Source organism: Varanus komodoensis, unplaced genomic scaffold (assembly GCF_004798865.1).
Source record: "Varanus komodoensis strain SLA01 unplaced genomic scaffold, ASM479886v1 scaffold52, whole genome shotgun sequence".
Taxonomy (NCBI): Eukaryota; Metazoa; Chordata; class Lepidosauria; order Squamata; family Varanidae; genus Varanus; species Varanus komodoensis.
Genome location: NW_025336114.1, coordinates 134,592 through 151,066, shown reverse-complemented (window position 1 = coordinate 151,066; position 16,475 = coordinate 134,592). Strand labels below are relative to the sequence as shown.

The window sequence follows — 16,475 nt, the reverse complement described above, 5'->3', positions numbered from 1 at the left end:
ATTTTGACAAATAGTTTACAGCAGCCTTCCTTGATCTTGTAACTTCCAGAGGGGTTGCTCCCCAACAAATCCATCATAGCTAGGGGGCTGCAGGTAGAGGCAGGCTCCCGCTGTTTCTTCATACACTGTGGAGGTGGCAGAGTCTGTCCTGAACTCAGCCCTTCTTTTCTTGCCCTTACGCTCCAAAACACCAGTCACTTTACAATGCAGACCTTTATTGGAGCTTCACAGCTACAGGACAGAGTAACTCTAAAGACCCTCTAGTAAGTTGAAAGATGAGCTCCTGCACATGTCAAGAGCATTGAACCCAAACTGGGAACTCAGAGCAGCTCCTGCTGGCGAAGGCCAGCCAGTGGGACCTGCACAAGCCCTCAAATGGGGCAGCTCGGCTCTCCCGGTGCCTTGTCACTGGATCAGGGACTGGGCAAGGCAACAGCTCTCTTCATTTCCAAAATATTCCTAGTAACCTGGGATCCTGTGGGCAGTGACCCTGACAGCGCTCCAAAGGCCTCTGCTCTCCCCGAGTTTCCAAAGCTCCCATCTCCGAGTCTTCAAGGTTGTCACTGTCGTCTTTGGCATTGAAGTCATGATGAACCTGGGAGGCCTGCCAGGACTGGTGGGGAGCAAATTAACGCCCCCCCCCCGCCACCAGGAGGGCTGGTGCACCTCCTTTCTTCCCAGTAAGCTGTCAATGTGAAGCTAGCACCTGGGCCTTTAGCCGGTGTCCTGTGCCTTCTCCCTGTCTCCATTCCTGTTCTTCCCAGAATCAGCACGTGAGGATTTTCTCCTCCTCTGGAGCTTATCTCTGTGGGGAAGAGTTGCCATTCTTCACCCGTGACAGCTCAGCAGACTGTGGGCAGACTCTTTCCTGCTTAGCCCTGCAGGGGCTGGAGCGCGGGTAGCTGCCTGGTCCTGATGGGACTGTGGAGAGCTCACCACTTCCTTTGCAGCCAAACTTCTTATCTTGGTTCAGAATGCAGCATGGAGGGGTGGGCAGGGAGAGGGCGTGCTCCCCGCTTGCAAGCTGGGCAAGGCAACCAAAATTACCAGCCTAAGTGCCCCCTTCCCCAAGAATGCATGCAGTGGTGGGCACTGACCGTAACTTGGCAGCTTGGATCTGCTGGGAGTCCTGGTGGTCCAGGTGACTGGAAACTGGGAGTCCTGACAAACATCGAATTTTCAAGGCCTGAGAGCCAGCATTACTTGCACAAAGGCCTGGTTGCTCCAGAATGCAAGGAAGACCCTTTGGCCCTCCAAATGATGTTGGCTTCTCATGCCCATCAGTCGAGCCAGCATAAGCAGGGCTGATGGGAGTTGTAGTTCCCTTTGCACAATTTACCTTTGGTGGGGTGACTTGGGAAGAAAGAGCATCAATAGATAAGAAACTCTCGCAGTCGTCCTCTGTGAGACATTCCCCCGCTGCACCTCCCCCTTCCTGCCAAGGATGAACTGACTTTCAACATCCTACCGTCAGACACCTTTTCTGCAAGGGGAAGAGGTCACACCTGTCTACTTTCCATTAGTTGGGGTGTGCCTGGGGCAGGGGTGGGCAGGGGACATTCTTCCTTCTCTAGCTGGTGACACTTCCCCCCAAGATTTCACTTGGCTTTCTCTTTTGGGTTGCCTTTTCTGGCTGGATTTGTTCTGCCCCGCAAGCATTTGGCCAAAGGTACAACTCCTGGGTGGGCATATTACTATGTCCTGTGTCAGCATCCTGCTAATCGGAGGGAAGCCTCTGTAAATTGTTCACTGCTATCCCAGGAAAGAGCTCTCTGACATGCATGCCTGTTTCTCAGAGATAATACCTTCCCCAAGGCCAAATGCCCTCTTTCACAAGAACAGACATTCCCAAGCAAAGAATTTCCTCCTCTTCCTCCTCCTCCTCCTCTTAAAGGGACTTTCCTTAAAGGATTCAGGTGCCATACATTCTGTAACATGCAAGCAAAGTTGGTGCAGGGCCTTCTGAGCCTGTGCAAAATAGAGGCAATTTGTCACCTGAGACAATGGAAATGGAGAACCCCCTTTACACGGGGGGGGGGGGGAGCAAAGAGTGTCTGCACCCCACCCCAGCACAAATCCTGATTTGGCTCCGTCTTCTGCACAGATGGTACTTGAAATGGCAGTGCCTCATCACTACAGTGGGGCCTATGATGGGCATCATGTCCAAATGGACCCAGAAGTTACCAACAGGAATTGTATGTTGCCAGCGCACAGTTAACAGTATGCGGGATCTCGCTTTGAGCAGGCACTGTACAGATCTGACTCTGGCCTTTCTGACTCTGAGGCTCCTGGCTAGCATCCAGGGCCTAAATGCAACACATTCCCCTGGCTACAGGTACCCGTTTTCCATATTCATTGCCTTATTGAGCAACAAGGTTAACACCAGCAGAGGACATTTAATCCATCAGCTGCAGCAGAATTTATCCCATCTGAAGATGAACAGGTAACTGCACATCTGAAAACAGAGTTATGCTGCTCACCTGGATTATCAAATGAAGGTAAATGGGTGGGGGGAGAGAATGGAAGCCGGCAGTGACACAATCAGGGCAACTACAGATGATGTTTCTAAAGTAGGCTGTGTGTCCTTTGTTGTGACAATGCTTTTGCTGACTTTCTGTGTCAGTTATGCACAGTTTGCACTGAGAATATAGGACAGACAACAGCACAGAAGACTTAAAAAGGCATCCGTGCAACTCCTGATGCCTAATTTGTCAGATGTTTCAGAAGAGCATTGCACTACATTCCTGTGGTCCATGCAGAGGGAACTGAGTGCCTTCCAGGTGATTTGGGCCACAACTTCCATAATACTTGCTATTGGCCATGTGGTTGGGTTGATGGGAGTTGTAGTCCAAAAACATCTTGAAGGCCTGCCCTTGCTCTAAGCTACTGTTGGAAATGAAACCACTCCAGAGGGAGTGGGGGAAGCATCTTTGGAGAAGACTGGAAAACTCCCAGCATGCACTTACACAGCGGGAACATTCTCGGTGCAAGTGTGCAACATGACTATGAAAGAGCATTGCTGAGCACTTGCAATCTGGTATGCTTTCCCTGCAGTATCAACATCCTTACGCTGCATGAGAAGGGGGTCCAGAGTAGAACTTCAAAGTTTAGCTGTGCCTCAACTGAAGCGTTTACGGAAAGTGCAGTAACACACAAACTATGCCAAACAAATGCATAGCTAAGCAAATGGCACAACCAACAAGTGCCGTAGAATTTTAGAGAGCTTTACTTATTAAAGACAAAACATATTTGTGGTATTTTTTAATTCAAAGAAGAGATTGTAAACAGCCTAAGTGTGCTTGGTGCTTGGCCTGTTAATTCCTATCTGAGAGGGGTAAGGATTGCGCAACCTTCTTTAATCACTTCTATACTATAAACAATTCAAAACTCTGAAACGAGAAGGAAGCCAAGTACTGTGCTTCCAGCATGGGCTGTGTCTCCTTTGCACGGGAAAATCCTGCTGCTGGGCAAATGCAACTAAATTGAGGAAAGCTGGCATCCATTGACATGAATAAATAGCACTGGTTTCCCCTCGTTAGCATAATTGCAGTGGCCACATCCTGGACCACCTTCCCTGAATTCAATGGGCTGTTCTTCTGAGGGGACAGTATTCTAGTTTTTCAGCAGTTGTTACTAGGATAATTTAATTCTGGGGAAAGGTAAGAATGCATGTAGGGAAAAGAAGCCCCAGGCTCATCTCTGGGAATTTTATCTGCCATATCTGTTTTCCAGGTGCCCTTGGACACTTATGCACAGCCTTATAAGCATATATTTACCTAAGGACAAAACATAAAGAAGGGCGTGTGCAAGGACACAAGGGGCAGTTCCCAGGTTAAAATCTCCCAACAAACCAGCACACTCAAAACAGGAGGGCCGGGACAGAAGAGATTCCAGCAAGCATCAGTAGAAGCCTCTTTATAAGGTGGCGGAGAGCTGTCAAGGGAAGGAGGGGCAAAGAAAGCCTTTCTAGGGCTCTTGCAGCTCAGGCATTGGCCACAGAGAAGGGCTTCTCCTGCATTCTGCTCAGATTAGCTGTGCATGGTGTACTGACTACATGGATGCACAGCAACCGTCTGCTGTAGATTTGGAAGGGTGTTAGGGTCAAGAATCGTACAGAGCCTAACTTAAGTTTCCTCCGGAGCTTTCTCCAGATGACACACTGTCAAAAGACTAGCTGAAATCTGAGTAGCCAATGCCCTTTCCACAGATATAATGCTCATGAGTAGCAAATGCGAGCTTTTGGAGAAAGCCACATGGGCTTAGGCAAGCCCATCTACAGTAGGAGGGGACAATGTTGAGAGCTGAAGCTCAGTAGCTAGGCAGCCACAGACTTGATGCCAATTTACATGCTTAATACAGTGTTTTCTACCAATTTTCTAGGTCAAATATCAAGCATCCCCAAATAAAAGGAATGCTATATATAAGCAGCATTTCTTTCTTCATACAGGTACCAACTTCTGAACGGAAATTTTGGCAGATGTGCATGCTTTTGCAAATAGATGCATCTCTACATCTCTGATTGGTGCTCAAGGAGGGCTAATAAAAATAAAATTGGGAACATTTAAAATAAAGACAGTCAAATACATTAAAACAGTGTAAAACACAACATCCATCCCAACAGACCAGCTTGCAATAAAAAAGAGCACCTGACCCAATGGAGCGGATTGTATCGCAAAGGCCTGCTTGAATGCCCACTGTGAAGCCACAGTCTCGTCTACATCCCTACCAAACCAGCCTCTGATGGTGGTGGCATTGTGAGAAAAGCCTCCAAGATCTACAAATGTGGGCAAACTCATAAAGGAATAAATGGTCTTTCGTGTAGCCAGCCCCAAAGTGAACAGGGTTTTATAGGTCATAACCAGAACTTTATATTGTGCCTAGAAACAGCTTAGCGTCCAGTGATGCTTTTGCAGCAAGAGTCATGTATTCAGTGCCAGGCAAAAGTCTGGCTGTAGCACACTGGTCCAGCTGCAATTCCTGAACAGTTGCAATAGTCCGAACTGGATGCAACTCGGGCATCTCCAGGAACAGGCTGAATTGGCACATAGCCTCAGCTGCCCAAATGCACTCCTCACCACCACTGATACCAGGCGTCCAGGTACGGGGCAGAGTCCAGGAACAGACCAAGCTGAAAGTCTGGCCCTTCAACAGGCGTGTAATCGCATCTAACATGAATTAAATCCCCAATCCTTGATCTGGCCAAAACCACTGTTGCCTTGTCTGGATTAAGCTTCAGTTTGCTTGCCCTCATCCAATCCCTTACTGGTATCATTCACAAATTTAGAACAGCTTTCTCAGGTTGAGGTGGTGAGAAAACATTGGGTGTCATCAGCACTGGACCCCAAAACTCCAGCCAGTCTCTCTTGGTGGTTTTGCATCTATGTTAAATATCATGGGGACAAGATGGAACCTGAAGGGACCCACCACAGCACAAGAGCCACACTTGTCCAAATAGAAATTCCTCAAACACCACCTTCTGAAACACACCTTCAAGGACTAAGGCAGCCATGTAACAGCAGTGAGAGCTGTGGAGAGGCCCAGCAGAGCGAACAGGGAGACAAATCATTTTCCTGTTGCAGTGTAGAACATTCATTAAAGTAACTAAAGCAGTCTCTGTCCCATGACCAGAAGGAATCTAGACAATCCTCCCACTCCAGAATTGAGATGACACCACATGCCCCAGCACGGTATAATAAAGACCAGCAGGACATTATTCATTACCGAATGACAGAGCCTGGGGAGGACTAGCTGCTTATCAGACCTGACCCTCTTCTCCAAGGTGGTATTTTCAAGCTTTCAGCCTCAGTTCGTTAACCCAAGCAATCAAAGTCACAGTGTTCTCCAGGCAGGAGGCAAGAAAAACAAAAGTACACAGACTCTAGTCAAAACAACTTCAACCATTCAAGCATCACCTGATAAGAGAATGGTGTTGTGGAGTGGCAAATTCAAGGGGTTTCTTCTTTTTAATCTTGTTTGATTTAGCACTAACGTGGGAAGGAACAGAACATTTTTCACAACCATCTAAGATGGCCCATGCCTTTTGTATATATTCTGATAACGGTCAAACCCAAGTGGCAAGCCATACCCTGTTCTTTGTGTCTTGGCAATATTCAGAGAAATCTCATTGGATGTGCAACATTCATCCACTAAAATGTTTGTAAAGGCAGAGTTTGAACTTTTCATTGTGCCCCAGGAGGCTGTGGTGGTGCATCTCAGTCTCACATTCAAGGATGAAAAATAGCCAAATGTTGCTAGGTTGTTCTGTAGTCAATGAATCTGAGTTTAGAAAATGCTCAGACAAAGTTTGTTTTTTAGTTTATTTTATTAATGACCGATTTGGTCATACCCTCATGGGTGACAAAAAATCCATTTCCTAATCTAACTAAAACTCTTGGTTGTTTTAGAAACGTGATTTCCCCATCCCACCCACTTAACATTTATATCTCATTGCCTGTTCTAGAAACTGGAGTTCATAGAGTAAAGAACACAAACTGCAAGAGACAGAGGCAGACGGGCACCCAAAAGGCACCACATTTGTTTTACTGTAGTTTACAATGGCAGCAAGGTTCACATTACAAAATGTTGGGCCGTGGGTCTAGGAACAAGGCTTTCATTATCTTGAAATATGGTCACAAAGTTAACATTAATGGGCCTAAAATGGTTGTTTCTTTTTTCTTCCATAATACTATGAGAAATAGGCTAAATCACTGTGGGGAAGATATCTTTTCTTCTTCATGGTTGGGGAAAAATCAGATTTTAAAAGCACTATGTACATTTGTTTTAAATCCACATAACTATTAGATAAACAGAACTACAGAAGCATCCATGGAACACAGTTTCACCAAACAGAGGCCTTTCAGAGCCCCCTCAGTGAGGGTTCTTTTTAGATTGTCACTTGAAAAGCACTGAAACCAGGATAATTGCAACTGAAGAGAATAGGGAGAGAAGCAGACAAACCCCATAGTCTTTCCCCAATATGGATTACTATTAAGGAATGAATTGTTTATGGCACAGTCCTATGCATGTTTAGACAGAAGAAGAAGTCCTGTCTAACTTGCAAAGGAGTGCACCTGAGACACACTAATTCTTAGCCTTGTCACTATTCCGTTTTTGCCTTGGGACTGCATGGGGAAAATTAGACTCAACCAGTTTTAAAGATATCTGAGAATGAGTAAAAAATAAAAACCCTGATCAGAACAACCCCCAACTAATTCAAGTTGAGGGCAGAAGTTAGCGGTTATCTCTGATACACACACAGAAATTTTTGAACTCTATGGAATCCATCCCATAACATTCAAGAGCCAGAGGCACAAAAGAAATTTAGTAGGTTCACAGCCCTTTGGAGATTTTTTTAAACAAAGACTTTTTTGTGCCTGCTGGGCCACCCTTGTTTGTGCTCTTTACAGAGACTGTAGAGATCTGGATGTCTGGAATGCAGTAGTTTCATCCCTGGATACAAGGTTTGTATTATGGAGGGCACAGAAATGAAGGCGAACTGTTGACTCTACAAGTAGAGGTAGGTCATTTGCTACCTTGTTACCCTATGAAGTAAAACTTAATTTCTACACAGAAGTCATTTCTTGGACCCTGTGAAGAAGCCTCCTGTAGAGCTGGGAGGTATACCAAAGCAAACCGCAATTAACAGTAGTACTAATCCAACTGAATGCCAGCCACTGGAATGTGGACGCCATCTTGAGGCTACTATGCCATTGCATGTCAGGGCCATCCAGGTAAGCAGCCGTAGTGCTGTCTTACCAATCAGGAAGCAATTCCTCCCAAGTGGTGTCCAGTTGCATTCAAAAGTAGCGGCTGCATTTGCTTTGCTCTCACCCCTCTGTTCAGAGATGACAACCACACTTATTTTCTAGCTATTGTTAGCATGGCTCAAGACTCTGCAGGGAGAGCTCTTCATACTCAGGACCCAACTTCCTTCACAGTGTCCTTTTACAACCTGGTACCATTACTGTCGTTATTGCAACAGACTTACTGAAGCCACTTCACACACCTCTTAGGTGTGCACATAGAACATTTTGTAAATACAACTAAGATGCAAATAGGTAACTGCGGTACACACGTGCCATGTAGGTATCCATGCCAGAGAGCAAGTATTGGTTGTGTTCGCCTCTGCGTATGTGCATGAAGGCAAACACTTATTTTGTCACTATGTGATGTGTGATGCTGCACTGAGGCAGGGAAGGGATAGGCTGCACTCCATGAACCAATTTAACTGGATTTACATAGATTTAATCATACTGACCAAGGGAAAATATGGAAGCTAACAGACACTCAGCAGCAACTGGGTCTATCGAGAAACTACCTAATTGCTGGGATTGCTGCCTTTGGAAACGTGAGTAAAACAAGTCACATTCCAAGTGTTCCAAATTTTAATATGAAGAACTGTGAAAGTCAGCCATTTGGTTCAAACGTCAGTCAATGCCCTCTAGCATGGTTGTGAAGACATTTGAGGAAGGGGAACAGTAGAGGAAAGAGGGGAATAAATCGAGCTTGATTTGAAGCCTTATTCCATACGGTCAACCTTTTACAGGTTACAAAGTTGCCCATTAGACGGGCCGCTGGAGACTAACACTCTCTATGCATAGACATTATAAACAGCATTCATTGACATGATTAAGTGGCAACATTTGCTATCATCTCCTTAAATTACTAACACATCAGTATAAAATTCCTTTGGGATTTTGGCCACCTGAAGCTGTCCACAGAACAGCTTCTATCACCCTCCGCACTGGTGAGCAACAGCACAGCTTCAAAAGGAATGCACGCCGGGGGGCTGGGAGGTGGGTGCTCTGTGGTGGATAGAAGAGAAATTGATTCTGTGACTCCGTTGCTCCACAGAATTAGGCCAAAATGGGGAAGCAGGGTGGGGAGGGAGGGGGAGAGGAGGAGAAAGAGGAGGGTCAAAGTGGAATTTAATGACTGTTCCCTCAAAGAACATGGGAGACAAAGGGGTAAGGAGGGAAAATGGAATCCAATAATATGCAGGGTATATAGTTTTGCACACACTTTTACACACATTGAGCTATAGTACATGTAAAAATATATGCTATACATACACCCACCCTCACTTGAGGTGCTTCGTCAAGACACCATTTGAATGTGTGCATGTGTGAATGGGTATGTGTGTGTGTTTGTGTTAAATATACAGATCCTACTAAGTGTATATGTGCATATGTACACATACATACAGGCAGGGAGGCATCCTGCCAACCTTCCATCAGCTTGCTCCTCTCTCCTTCAGTATAAAAGCCATTGCCTTCCATGGTAGAACGGACTCATAAGACACACCACTGTGATGCAGATTCCCCTGACCCTTGCGTAGCAGCTGCTTTCTTATATGCTCAGCCTTGCACACATAGACCACACACAAACTATTGCAACAGGGAAACTGCAAGAAAAAGAACAGAAACGTTTGTGGGGCTACATACGAGTCCACCCTGCTCTTCTTCCGACTGGGCGTTCTGTATGGGAAATCCTCCTTCTGCAGCCCCATCCGTTGTAGTACATGCAAGTGACCACACTTCTCTTATTGCACATCTTTGCTTTCAGGCTGTGCTAACTTAACATTCTGTTACATCCTGCAGATCTTGCCCTCTTTTTACATCATTAAACTATGAGATATATGAACCCCCAAAGCCCTGCAGCCTCTCCCATCCCACCCCTGGCCTCCCACTCCCAACCCACCTAGAAAGGAAAAATAATACACAATAAAACAAAAGGCTGCTCACTAGCAGAGTGCAACGACAGTACACACTGAACAGGTGTTTTCTTCTGGAGCTCTGCAGAAGAGTTTACTTCTAACACAGTAAACAATGCCATGCAGAGAAAGGATGACAAAGAAGGATCAGAGACTGGGAGAAAACAAGAAGCAGGTATGCAACAAGGACAGAAAGAGAAAGAGAGAGACAGTGTGTGAAGGGGAGGACAGAAAAGAATACAGGGAGGAGAAAAAAAGCGCAGCATGGCAAGTGCCCAAGGCTTTTTTTTCTTTTTCAGTTTTTGTCCATTTCATGTAAACAAGCTAATAATTCTCCTTAGATAGAACAAGTAAAAAGGTTGCAGTTCCAAGTCTAAAGGACTGTGTTTCCAAGAGTCTGTTCTGCCACACCACAGCCAGTGTGAGAAGGATGCGTGGGAGAAAAACCAAACCATGGAACCAGGAAGGGTGTTTTCGTTCAAAATCTTCATTACTTAAAGCTGGAGAGAAGGGGAAGAAAAAAAAGGTGGAGAGAAAGCCAAACGGGGCGCCCTTTGTAATGTTGGCTCTGTGTCTCTAAACCAAATAAATCACACTAATTTTAGTTAACTTTTCCCCCCCTCCTTTTAATGACATGAAAAAGAGTGTTTTCTTCCTCTTCCCCTTGCTCAAAGGCGGGTCTGCGCCTCAGGAACGTAGATTTCAATGCTGTCCGCACTCTCGGTGGCCGAGTTCTGTCGGACTGAGGCAGCACGCTTAGCTGCCATGAGGCGCTTGCGGGCTTCCTGGCGCTGTTTATCCACCGAGTCAGAGGCCTTGTCCCGGTTTAGCTGGGATTTCGGTTTGGCTGGCTTCTTTGGCACAGGAGGGGGTGCTTTCTTCTCTTCCTTTGGAGAAACAACCATAACGTATTTTTAAAAGCTGCACAGGGACTTGCTTTCTCTGCTTCAGTTTACCAACAACCCATGCTTGTTATCCAGATTTTGGGTCAAATAATTTTTAATTGTTATTCGGGTTAACATTTACAACCAGGAACAACTCATTCAAGGGCTTCTGAATCTTCAAACTAGCCACAAGTTCCACATGTTATGACAGCCATTTACACAACATCACTAAGAACTGCCAGACTGACATAATTTTGTTTGCAGCAGTGATGTTGCTTCAGTTGCTCAGAGCATCTTGGCAGGTGGATTTGGGCAGCTCTGGGGAACTGCAGGACAAACTGACAGGATTTTAAAAGAGGCTGTGGATCACTGAACAAGTGTACTGTGCAGCACAGGTAAGCAATATGGGCAGAAGTGCTGTGGCTTATTAACAGCGGGAATGTGCTGTGCATGGGTTTAACACTGAAGAGTGTTCAGATACTGCAGTTGACTCAGAAAGCAGCTTTGAGGTTGCAAATTGTGGTAGGGACATTCTGAACACTGGTTACCAGTCTACCCTAGAATGTGCCCAAGAAAGTAAAGCAAGATAGGTGGCAACCAGAGACATGTCTTTATTTATTTATTTTTGGATTTATATCCTGCCTTTTTCCTACAAAGGGCTCAAGGCAGCTTATGTCATTCTCCTCCTCCATCTTATCCCCACAATAACAACCCTGTGAGGTAGGTTGGGCTGTGAGTCTGTGACTGGCCCAGAGTCACCCAGTTGGCTCCATGGCTGAGTGGGGACTAGAAACCAGATTGTCTGAGTCCCAGTCCCATGCTCTTAACCACTACACCACACTAGCTCTCTTTCTCAATTGGGGTGCCTCATTTATGGAATTTCCTCCCAGAGATAATTACCTAGGACCAGTATGATCTTCTCATTGCCAAAGTCCTTTTTATTTTCTCAGGCTTTTAAAAATATTGTTGTTGCATTATTCTGAAAATTACGATAGTTTGTTTTGAAATTGTATTTTATCTTGATTTTGCAGGCTACCCCAGAAGCATTGCAGTACTAATACATAAAACAAAATTGTCATCAAGCATAATTATTTGGGAGCAAATTTCACTGGACCTATTAAAAGGTATTACTTCTGAGTAAGGCTTGGATCAGAATGACCTGAAAAATCCAGACTTGAAAAATCCCACCTGCATCTCCTAATTATTTTGCTTTTTAAGGGAAAAACATGCTGCTCTAACTTGGAGCTTGGTTTCTAGTTCTCCACACTTACCTTCTTCTCTGGTGTCTCTGTCAATTGCCAGCCATTAGCCTTTAGGTGGTACAACTCATCAAATTTCATGCTGATGTCTTCGATGGACAATTGTAAGAGATCCCAGAAACCTGCGAGGTCCTGCGCTGTGGGCCTAGGATTAGAATTGGGATTCTGAAGGAAGGAAGGAAGGAAGGAAGGAAGGAAGGAAGGAAGGAAGGAAGGAAGGAAGCAAATGAGAAAACTCAGATATTGTAAATTCTATTACATGAACCACTAAAATGGAGAATTAGCATTCATGCTTAGAATTGCAGATGGTTGTTAAGTTCATGATGAAAAGACTGAATCTGTCATGGTGATTCACATCTCTGTTCTGAATGCCACCGGCATATGCAATTTGAGAAACCTTTGTTTGGTCTGAGTGTTCTGAATCCTTTTCTGGTTGTCTGCTATTAAGATAGCAGGCTGTCAAATTGTGAATAAATTGATGTTGGCCTGTTAGAAAACAATTACAGCACTGTGGGGGCAAAATGACAATCCCACGCCAAACTACTTTAACAGTGGATTCTGCTTTGCTCTCCAAAGGGTAAGTATTTACAGCACCAGCATCCAATACAAATAGTTCCTTTTGTGTTATATTGTAAATAATCCTCAGAATATTTCGGTGAATAGGAGGCAGTTTTAAACAGGCTGCAGGTTAGATGCTTGCAGTGGGAGGAGAATGTGTCCAAAGCATCAGTAAAACACATACAAAAATAACACACCGTTCACTGCACCAACACCCATTATTTGCTGAACCAAAATAAATCTGAAGTTGATGCTTGTGTTTCCCAATTATCTTGCGGTAAAAAGAAGTAATGCAGAAAGTGGCCCATAGCCAGTTCTCCTAAATCTCCTTTGTTATTCATACAACCAGATGACTCTTTACAAGGCCTAGATAAACAAGGGCACACAAAACTAAAGCAGTGCTGCATGGACACCCTCTTAGGACACAGGTGATCAGCATTTCAACCCTATATAATTCAGTGCACTTGGGAAGTCTAGCGCATGTACAAATCAGAACCCTATGTCTGGGCAGCCTCACTTTGCATTTTAATTGATAGGTGCTCAACCTATCAATGTTGCTTGTATTAAAGAAAGGAGGTATTAATTCCGCAATGGCGAACAGGAGAATCATAGACTGTTCCCTTATAACTGTAACTGTACCCAGGAAAACAAAATGTGCGGAAGTGCACCGTAACTATGTACACACCTGCAGTAAAGTAGGCAAGTAACAGGCTCTGAAGTTACAAGGCAAACAATATCAGAGAAAACCTGTGCAGGCAGGACAAGGAGAATTTGTGGAGAAAGTGCTCCCACTTTGAAAGTCCTACTGGCCAGGAGTGGAGGCATGTACGTGTGTATGGCTGGAAGGAAAATAAGAAGCTGGCAAATTTTCCCACCCTTTGCAGAGTCACCTCAATAAATTGTCCCCCACACACCCCTTTACCCCAGTTATTGTAATGGATGGTGGTTTCTACTGAGACTTCTGTCAAGAATGTAAGTGTAGCTCACCCTCTCCAACTGTGGCAAGGGAGATCTGCATTATAGCCTGTGAAGCCCTGTAGGGACCAGGTGCTTGCATGCGTGATTACTTCTGTCTTAATACATACACTGATCCAAAACATGTTTTATTCTGTAAAAAACAAGAGCCTAAATCATAGGCTTTGGGGACTGTTTACCTGAATCACGATGTACCTGAAACAGGGCTACTGTATCATTAAAGACAACTTAGTTGATTAATTGTGTTTGTTTTTAGCAGCTCTGAAATAAAAGACACAGCTTTGTTGTTGTCTTTAATGATGTATATTCCAGCAGACATCTTCATCTTACAAGTGCCATCCTCCTTAGACTCAGAGGCCCTGCACCTCTGAGTCGCTGGGGAAGGTGGGCTGGAAGATGCTCTGCACTCATATCCACTTTGTGAGATTGTGTGGGCAGCTGTGTTTTGGTCACTGAGTAAACAGTGCTGGATTAGACAGACCATTGGTTGGATCCAGCATGAGTCTCTGTATGTTTTTAGGATGGTGTTTGCTATGTTTGGTTTTTAATAAGTTACTTGTGTCAAAAATTATATTCCCAACACTGTTCCCTTTCTAACAGAAGTACTTTCAATCAAACAAGTGGAGTAGCACTAATTTAGATGTTTTGATTATGGATCACATTTCTAGTTTTACTTAATGCTGAAAAGATAATGGGAATAAGTCTGAGGACAAGTTCAAGAGGACAGTTGGAGAGCAATGCACTAGCAGCTTTTTCTTTTTTTAAGCCTCCATTTCAGGCTTCCTGGATGAACAAATTCAGACAAGTTTTGTCTTCTTATCTCCTATGAAAAGAGGAAACTGGCTTATGCTCTTGTGGGTAGAATGCAGTGGCAACATTGTCACATTTGGAAAAATGCTAAGCCTTTTTCATATTGGAATTTTTAAAACTTAGTATTTATATCAGTGTATATGAACACTGGGTAAACTTTACAACTGTCTTGTAAGGGTAGCTCAGTAGTATCTCCAAAATCCCTGCCTCCCTTGGGAAACAGAATCCTGAACAGGTGGCTGAGTGGGGAAAAAAAATCCAAAAACAAGAAACGAAACCTTATGGTTCAATACTTGGTAGAAGAGAATGGTAGGCTTTTTGTTTCCAGGATAAAAGTCTAATTATTGATCAAATATTTATCCTGCTCCTACAATGTATTGCATTTAAAGATATTTCCATACTCACCAAGTTTTGATCACAGAGGCCACGGAATTGCTGGAACTTCTGTGACATTAGTAATTGTGCACTGCCCACTGCACTGAGGACTTTGCCTAAGACTGAAGAAGATGAAAAGTATACTTAAGAAGCCAAGCAAGGCAAAGCATTAAAAAAAAAAGATTTGAAGCCAAAGTGCCTCCTTTTGTCCTTCATGCAGATGTATCTTCCCACCCTGCTCCAGTAACAGAAGTGTTTTTCACTTGGGGCCATTAATGACAAGCCATTAAAATGACTCATGGCCCCTTTGTCAGTGATGTTTTGTTAGCCCTTGTTCTACTGCCAACTGCAATGCCCTGTACAGCAGTCACCATCAGGAATGGCAGACAGCCACAATGCTAGCAGATTCTTACTTTGTAATAGACTGCCAGTGAAGTCTAGTGGGTAGATAAAGACTCATTTCCCATTTTTCCAAAGCTCCCTCCATGGGATATAAGGCGCCAATGTCAACATCAAAGAGTTTAACATTTTGAATACAACTTGTCTTCACTGCAAATTGGTGACCAGTGGCTTTCTATTTATCATTCTCTACCTGACATTGATAATTCTAAATATTTCCAAATGCTCTCGCTCTCGCTCTCTCTCTCTCTCTCTCTCTCTCTCACACACACACACACAGAGCGAGTGAGAATAGACCCAGAAGTCCTCTGTCTTTCTACTGTCCAATCACACTTCAGTATCTCAAGAAAGCATTCTCCTGTAAGATCCATTTTATGCAGATGATGTACAAATGATGCTTAGGGAGATCCCTAAGGAAAACAAAGATACCAGATTCTGCAGGGTATTATTGAAAAGAATGGAGTGGTATACTCATATGAGAAAGGTGCTACTTTGCTGCCAAGTGTATGGTTTACTGCCACTGAATGTAAAATCTTGAAGAAAATACATGGGAAAAGCTTAAGAATTTCTATTTTCTTGCTATGGAAGCTCCTCCAAGAATAGGCAAGAGCAGCATTCCCAAATAATCAGCTTTCTGGTCTGTGCTTGCCTTGCACTTACTCACATACTACACACCAGCAAAAGGATTGACTTCCAGGCTTAACCATCTCCTCCTCATCAGTGCTACCTTATAATCAGTGCTAACCTTCTTCCGAGAGATCGTTCTCTTTGGTCTCTTGGTCCATCTGACGACACCAGCCTTCTAACCGTTCAGTCTCAGCCTGCAGCAGCTTCTGAAACCAGTATCCGTCCCTTCGGCAAGCTCCTGGTTGCGTTGGTTCTGATGGAGTGTTGGTGGATGTTTCAAGCCAAGGGTCAGGAGGAGGGAGAGAGGAAGGCTCTAAAGCTGGGTCATTGCTATCTCCATAGGAGAGGTTTCTCTTGATCTGGGAGGGTATGGCTGTTTGCCTCGTACTGGTGTCAAGGTTGTTGGAGTTGTTGCATGGGGGACAATCCACGAGGCTTCTCTCAGATGATTTACAGGTAGAGTGATTCGGTTCTTGTGAGTCAGAATCTGTATCCTGCTTGGTGGACATGCTGCGAGAATGGCTGTTGCTACAAAGAGAAGAGGGGTAAGAGAGAATCAGAAGAGCCAGCCCTTACGGAGGGCTGGGCTTGTTGCAAGGCACAAACAGAGACTACCATTTGCATTTTGTTTATGGCATCTGCAGCTGAACTGCTTTTCATGGCCCATCCCTTTCTGCACACAGATACACACACACCACACATGCAGACAGACAAAATTATAAGGTTGCCTGCTTACTGCAATAGGCCATCCAAAGAGAGACTGGCACGCATCTATAATTACAGTCCCAGTTCTTTTTTTCCCCCTTCATTTCAGGCTTCCAATGATTTGCTTACATTACCAAGCCAACTTTTGAGGGTAAGAGCACATGCTGTTGA

The 16,475-nt window shown here is 44.5% G+C and overlaps 1 protein-coding gene across 7 annotated transcripts in view; it reads right to left on the bottom strand.

Annotated features, from left to right (window-relative positions):
- Positions 1 to 6,303: 6,303 nt before the first annotated feature.
- DLGAP4 (DLG associated protein 4) overlaps positions 6,304 to 16,475 on the bottom strand; it is a 129,243-nt gene continuing 119,071 nt past the window's right edge. For all 7 annotated transcript variants that reach the window (XM_044447541.1, XM_044447542.1, XM_044447539.1 and 4 more), the window contains 4 exons: positions 15,718 to 16,127; positions 14,604 to 14,695; positions 11,868 to 12,020; positions 6,304 to 10,599 (listed from right to left, as the gene is read on the bottom strand). In XM_044447541.1, the coding sequence (XP_044303476.1) occupies positions 10,381 to 10,599; positions 11,868 to 12,020; positions 14,604 to 14,695; positions 15,718 to 16,127 (874 nt within the window). In that variant the 3' untranslated portion in view covers positions 6,304 to 10,380. The remainder of the gene's footprint in view (positions 10,600 to 11,867; positions 12,021 to 14,603; positions 14,696 to 15,717; positions 16,128 to 16,475) is intronic.